Here is a 6,681-nt window from a genome sequence, read left to right on the forward strand (position 1 = left end):
GAATTTGCCAAAACTAATTTGACTAAACTACAAAATCAGTTAAAATTTATCGAAAGTCAATCTAAATTAAAGGAAAAAATCGACATTCATGACATTCATAACTATTCGGTAAACTATTTCACTCTGTTCATCGTCGTATGCTTGATATTCTATGTTGTAAATTTCATCAGGGGTAATAGACGAATCAGATTACCACGTGCAATTTCGATGCCAAATCTATCTGAAGATTTGACACGCCGTTTGGGACACCGCCAATCGCTTTAAGTGGCCCGGAGAATGTCTAATGACATGCATGACGATGATTCAGTTAGTTATTAGTGTCAATTACAGAGAATATTTTTTGTTATCATTTCAATTGTTTACATTTTTATTCTGCGAAATTTAACTTCAATTTGTCATATAAGCAACTTATTCATAATTGCATTTTTTGTTATTTCAATTGCACTTCGGAATTAATTAGGTTAACCGATGTAACTTAGTAAGTAAGAAGCAAAATAAAATTCAGTTTCAAACTAACAGTGAAGCACAACCAATTGAACTCCGTTCAAGCTGTTTAATTCATTTTAACTCAATCCCTTTATTGAAGATATTGTCTCGCATTATTCTTCAGTTACGTAAAAACATAGTGCTCGATTATGAAAGCAAGCTCGCCGATGTGCGTGAGTTGCAATCATTAAAGCAATTTTTAACTTACATTGAAGACCGTTTTATGGCATTGTTGGCAACTGAAAACAGTGAAAAAACGGTAGAAAAGTTTAGTGAAAAGAACTACGAGAAAACGACGAAAAAAGAAGCTGTTCCATTCGGGTGTACATATTGTGGAAAGCAGCATTCTGTGTATAAATGCGACGAATTTTCAGCAATGAGTACACAAAAACGTTATGATTGGGCAAAAGAGAAAAAGATTTGTTATGTATGCTTGCAATTTCATCGCCAAGGGGAGTGTAAAAGCAAATTTCCCCAATGTAAAAGCAAGTATGTAACAAGAAACATAACACGCTATTACATTTTGAAATGAAAAAAGAAAAAACAAAAAGCAACGAATCGACGGTTAATGTGAATTGTGCTGTGGCCACAAAAGATGAAGATAACTTGTTGGCCACTGCGATTGCACGAGTGTTGGCTGAGAACGGTGATAAAATCGCTTTACGCGCGCCAATCGATCAAGGCTCTCAGGGTGCAATGCTCACTGAAGAGGCACTTCAAAAACTACATCTACCAGTTGAAAAAGTGAGAGCTGGTGTTGATGGATTAACTGGCGCTCAAAGTCAATCGAAATAAAATGTTTTACCATGTAAAACGAACTTTTCCGCACATTTTCGGTAGAATGTAAAATATAGATCACTTGGATAGAATGTTGCAATTGTTCTTATTTTAAAGTATGTTTGAATTTTCATGAAGATCAGTATGGCTTTGAATTTTTTTTTTCAATCATATGGTTGTATGTTTCATTGGATTTGGGATATTTGAGAAAGTCAGTCGTGTTTGTTAAAATGGGCGAAAAATTATCATGCTCGGCCATCGAATGATGAAAAATAGTGTTAACTTGAACATGATAGATCGATATAGTGTCCATGTCCACTTCCATTTCCATTCTAAAACTCTATGACAGACATGCCAACTATTCATATAAAAAAATGCAGTTAAGTGATGTTACCATAATCGTGATGGACCGGGATGGTATTTATGTTCATCTTTGAATAGAATAGAACCGATTTCTTAGAGGTTTTGAATATAACTGAACTTTATTTCTTATTTTTCTATGACAAGATTTCTTAGTTTTCAAATATGGTTACTAAGACTATTCATATTCTCCCACCTCAAAATGTTACATTTTGCTTGAATTTTTTCATATTCTTTTACAATTTCGGTTTCATTCAAATCGCCGTTTAAAATGATGATGGGTATAGATGACTCTTTCAATAACCATTTGTCGTGTAACTCATGTAGAATTTTCAGGTATTCCAAACCCACGCCATTTTCTTCTTCTCGATCACGCTTCCTCATTCGATTTAAGGCAATCTCCGGTGATGTTCGCAGATATATAAACAAGTCAACTTCGGTCGGGCTGGTTTCGATAATGAATTCTAGCATTTCCTTCAATATTTGATTCTGGGCAGGATGAATTAAATTCATCATTCTACTCGCCTCAATGAAGCAGTTTGTGATGCTATAGATTGATCTTTCCATTATCTTGTAGTTTTTATCGGTAGTCCTTGAATGATTTTGAAGCATGGTGAGAGCTACATAGCTTTGGAATGGAACGAACCATTCTTTTCGGTTTTTGAACATTAGATCGAGCAAATTAACACCTTCAAAATTGCTCCATTTTTCCACTGGTTCGGGAAGAATGTCAATATTGGTGAATTTGTTGAAATAATTCAGCAAAGTGCTTTTTCCGGAACCGATGTTACCCTCTACGACTAAGGTAAATGATTTTTTGGCAACAGCTGATGGGAATGATGTCAGCATGATTACGTTTTTGTGTTCATCAATCGGAAGCGGGGCCAGTTTGATAATGGGACGAACATAAGTTCCTTCTTTGGTCTTAACTGTACAGACTCTGATCAAACCATCTGGTCCAGGATGCGTTTTAATTATCCTCCCCATCAACCATTTGAGTGGTGGAAAATTCTCCTCCTTAATTAACACCACATCACCAATTTGTAGATTTTGTTGTGTTGTCAACCACTTCTGACGCTGTTGAAGAGAGTGTAAGTAACTCTTTTTCCAAAGGGCCCAAAATGACTGTACTCGTTTCAGCATGGCTCGATAGCGATGAGTAAGTTGAACTGAAACTTCCAGAACATTTGGCTCAGGTACGGATGTCATTGCGTCTCCAATCAGAAAATGTCCCGGAGTTAGATAAGTCAAATCTTCTGGATCATCGGACATTGGTATCAACGGACGGGAATTCAGACAGCTTTCGATTCTTGCAAGAATGGTAGCCCATTCATCATATGTCAAAGATTTCTCGCCAATGACTCGTTTGAGGTGATCCTTTGTTCGGCGAATATTTGACTCCCAAATTCCACCAAAGGATGGAGCTGAGGGTGGATTGAAGTGGAAGTTGACTCCCAAATTGGCAAGTTTATCTTTAAGCGCTGAATGAATCGCTTTGAGATATTCTTCTTCGTCTTTTCGAAGCATCGTGCGTGCACCAATGAAATTTGTACCTCGATCTGAGTAGAGATCACTGCATTTACCTCGTCGAGCAATGAATCTCTGGAAACTCATTAAAAATGCTTCTGATGATAGATCGATTACGGGTTCCAAGTGAACAGCTTTGATGGTCATGCACACAAATAAAACCACGTATCCTTTGTAAATTCTGCTACCTGGCTTCTTTGAAGTTCTCAACAAAATGGGTCCACACAAATCAACTCCCCTATGTAGAAAAGGCCGTTGACATGGTGTAACACGGACAGCCGGTAAGTTGGACATTAACTGGTTCGCTGTTTTAGGCTTGTTTCGAAAGCATGTGACACAGTTGGTTATCACTGATCGAACTGGATTTCTTCCGCCGAGTATCCAATATTTCTGTCTAATTTCGGCCAAGGTGAGTTGTACGCCGGCATGCAATGCAAGTTGATGATGATGTTGGATAACCAATTTGCTGAAATGGCTTTCTTTCGGCAGAATGAACGGATGTTTTTGGTCATAACTGGCTTCCGAAAAGCTTAATCGTCCACCAACACGCAGTAATTCATTTTCATCCAAAAATGGATTCATTTTCGAAAGCGGATGTTTAACTTTGCTTTGACTTTGAACAAGAAGCGCTATGTTTCCAAAATTTTCCTTTTGCACAAAGGAAATCCAACGAAGATTAGCATTATTCAGTTCAGTAACGCTAAGCGATCCCCTTTTAACCTCTTGTTTGGCTTTCAAATATTGAAAAAATCGACGGAACCAAGCAGTATATCTCAATAATTGAACTAATTCAGCACAATAATCGAGAAGATATTGAGTTGGAGTTGAAACTACGTTGACAACATTGATTTTGATAGGTTTCAACTCATCAGCCAATTCGATTTCTCTCACCGCTTCCTTCTCCGTTTTTGTATTAGAGGGCCAGGTATTTTCGGGCGATCTCAACCAAGCTGGTCCCGAGAACCAAAGTTCGTTGTTTTCAAGCTCTGATGGAAACAATCCCCTTGATAACAAATCAGCTGGATTTTCCTTAGTTGTAACATATCTCCATTGATGTGATTCGGTTGTCTGAAGAATTTTTGTGATACGATTTGCGACAAAGATTTTCCATTTTCTCGCATCACCTTTCAGCCAATGAAGTACGACTTGTGAATCACACCAAAGGAATACATTCGAAGCGTTAAAACTTTGATGACGAATAGATTTTTGTGTATACTCGACAAGTTTCGCCAGTATCAAAGCAGCCGATAATTCCAAACGTGGAATTGTTTGAATTTTGATCGGAGAAACCCTTGATTTCGAGACAATGATTTTTGAGTGAATTTCTCCGTTTTCATCGATACAACGTAGATAAATACCAGCACCATACGCTTCAGTTGAGGCATCCGAAAAACCATGTAATTGAAATGATGAACAAATCGGGGATGCTCCAATCCAACGCGGTATTTTGATTGAAGAAAGTAAAGGCAGCTTGCCGATGAATTCCTTCCATTCGCGAAGTGTTTTTGTTGGCAAAGGGTCGTGCCAATCAAGATTTAATGACCACAATGATTTCATGAAGATCTTGGTTTTCACAGTGATCGGTGATACCAAGCCGAGAGGATCGTAAATGCGAGCGATTGTTGATAAGACGAATTGTTTCGTTACGATCTCTTTGTCCTCATAGCTAATGTTGAAATTCAAAGTGTCCGAAGAGGTATTCCAAAAGATACCAAGCGTTTTGATTTTCTTATCCGGATTGATGAAAAATGGTATACTAATTTCTCGATCTGACTCTGGAACCGCCGCTAAAATTTCCTCCGAATTACTTGCCCACTTTTTGATACAAAAACCAGCAGAATCGAAAATATGTATCAAATCTCGTTGAATTTGGAGACCGCTACTAACGTTGTGGGAACCGGTGATGGTGTCATCCATGTAGATATCTCTTTTCATCACTTCCGCAACTTGTGGAAATTCATTGCTATTCAGTTCAGCAAGTTTTTTGACACACTGATTCGCTCCACAAGGTGCATAATTTGTGCCAAATCCCAGTCGGCTGATACCATACTCTCGCAATTTTTCAGACGGATTGTCTCTCCAAAGAATTCGTTGATAAGTTATATCGCATTCAGCAACACGAATTTGGCGATACATTTGTTGAATATCACCAATGAAAGCTACTCGATGAAATCGCCAATTCAGTAAAATCGATACTAAATCGTTGAGAAGCATTGGTCCGGTGAAAAGCACTGAGTTCAACGAATTGCCGTTTGAAGTTATTTTTGCGGCATTGTAGACTGGACGCAAACGAGTTGAAGTGCTGGTTTCTTTGATAACGGCATGATGTGGCAGATAGAAACAGTCATAAGCAGCACGACCGTCTTCGGTGTAATATAAACGGTCCGATTCTGTATCGAAAAGTTCATGCATGTGACCTTGAACCAAGTAATCATTGATGTTTTTTGCGTATTCTTCTTTGAACTTTGGGTTGTACGCAAATTTTCTTTCCAATTGTAGAAATTGTTTTAGCGCATTTTCTCTCGATTTTCCCAAAACAGCTTCTGGATGCAGTGGTGTGCGAAATGGAAATTTCACGATGAAACGGCCTTCCTCGTCTCTCCGATAGTTTTTATTGAAGAAATCAATCACGTATTGATCTTCATGGCTGTGTATTCTTTCTTCCGAAATCTCTTCAATTTCAAAGAATTTTTGTAGAAGTTCACCAACTTGGACTGTGTTCATTGAAATTGACTGATAATTGTTGTTGTAAGCTTTTCCGAAGAGAATCCATCCCAACTCAGTTTTTTGTGCAGTTGGCGTTCCCTGGGGACCTTTCATGACTTCGCTGAGAACAATTTCGCCATAAATCTCCGCTCCCAAAATGATGTCAATTGGGCCGGTTTGATTGAAATTTGGATCGGCGAGTGGTAGATTCTTGATGTGCGACCAATTCGAAAAGAAGATTTCTTTCGATGGAAGTCGATGAATCAACAATTTGAGAACTAAAGCATGAACTTCAGTCGTGAATGATGAATTCGTGGAATGAATCTGGAAGCTGGTAACACCATTACTCTTTGATTGGACGTGATCCAGATGATCCACATTGATGAGGCATCTTGTTTTATTCAAACCCAGTGTTTGAATTGCTGATTCCGAAATTGCACTAGCTTCACCTCCCAAATCAATCATTGCTCTCATAGGAATCTTCTTGCCTTGTTTTGAAGAAACCAAGACTATTGCTGTCGCTAGCAATGTTGAACGAAAAATTGGTGTTTCAATTGTGCCCGTATTTATGCTCTTTGAAGTTGACGTTGAAGCTGACATCGAAGTCGATTCTCCTTCCATTTTTGAAGATCCTGTTGGATGCAGCAGGGTATGATGACGTGAATTACATTCGGCACAATTTCGTCGACTGGAACATTTCGGCTTTAGATGAAACTTGGATAGGCAGTTAAAACAAAGGTTCAAGCGTTTGGCTGTAGCATTCCTCTCCTCTGATGACAATTCCAGGAATTTAGGGCATGTACGAATTGAATGATTCGCAAGACA

General features: G+C 38.4%; 1 protein-coding gene across 1 annotated transcript; it reads right to left on the reverse strand.

Moving 5' to 3' along the window:
• Positions 1 to 1,643: 1,643 nt before the first annotated feature.
• LOC129571125 (uncharacterized) lies at positions 1,644 to 6,321 on the reverse strand. The gene is made up of 2 exons (XM_055450887.1): positions 1,864 to 6,321; positions 1,644 to 1,694 (listed from the first exon to the last, which is right to left on the reverse strand). Exons 1-2 carry the CDS (start codon positions 6,319 to 6,321, stop codon positions 1,644 to 1,646), a joined length of 4,509 nt encoding a protein of 1,502 aa, XP_055306862.1.
• Between the last annotated feature and the right edge of the window lie 360 nt (positions 6,322 to 6,681).

This window comes from Sitodiplosis mosellana, unplaced genomic scaffold, assembly GCF_009176505.1.
Source record: "Sitodiplosis mosellana isolate CC-2019 unplaced genomic scaffold, AAFC_SMos_1.0 Smas_scaffold_1367, whole genome shotgun sequence".
Classification (NCBI taxonomy): Eukaryota; Metazoa; Arthropoda; class Insecta; order Diptera; family Cecidomyiidae; genus Sitodiplosis; species Sitodiplosis mosellana.

Bases quoted from the DNA above. Each gene is read 5' to 3' on its own strand.
- LOC129571125 (XM_055450887.1), bottom strand. From the start codon at position 6,321: ATGATTGATTTGGGAGGTGAAGCTAGTGCAATTTCGGAATCAGCAATT. The intron at 1,695-1,863 runs GTAAAAGAATAT...TTCTATTCAAAG, and splicing joins ATTTGAATGAAACCGAAATT to ATGAACATAAATACCATCCC.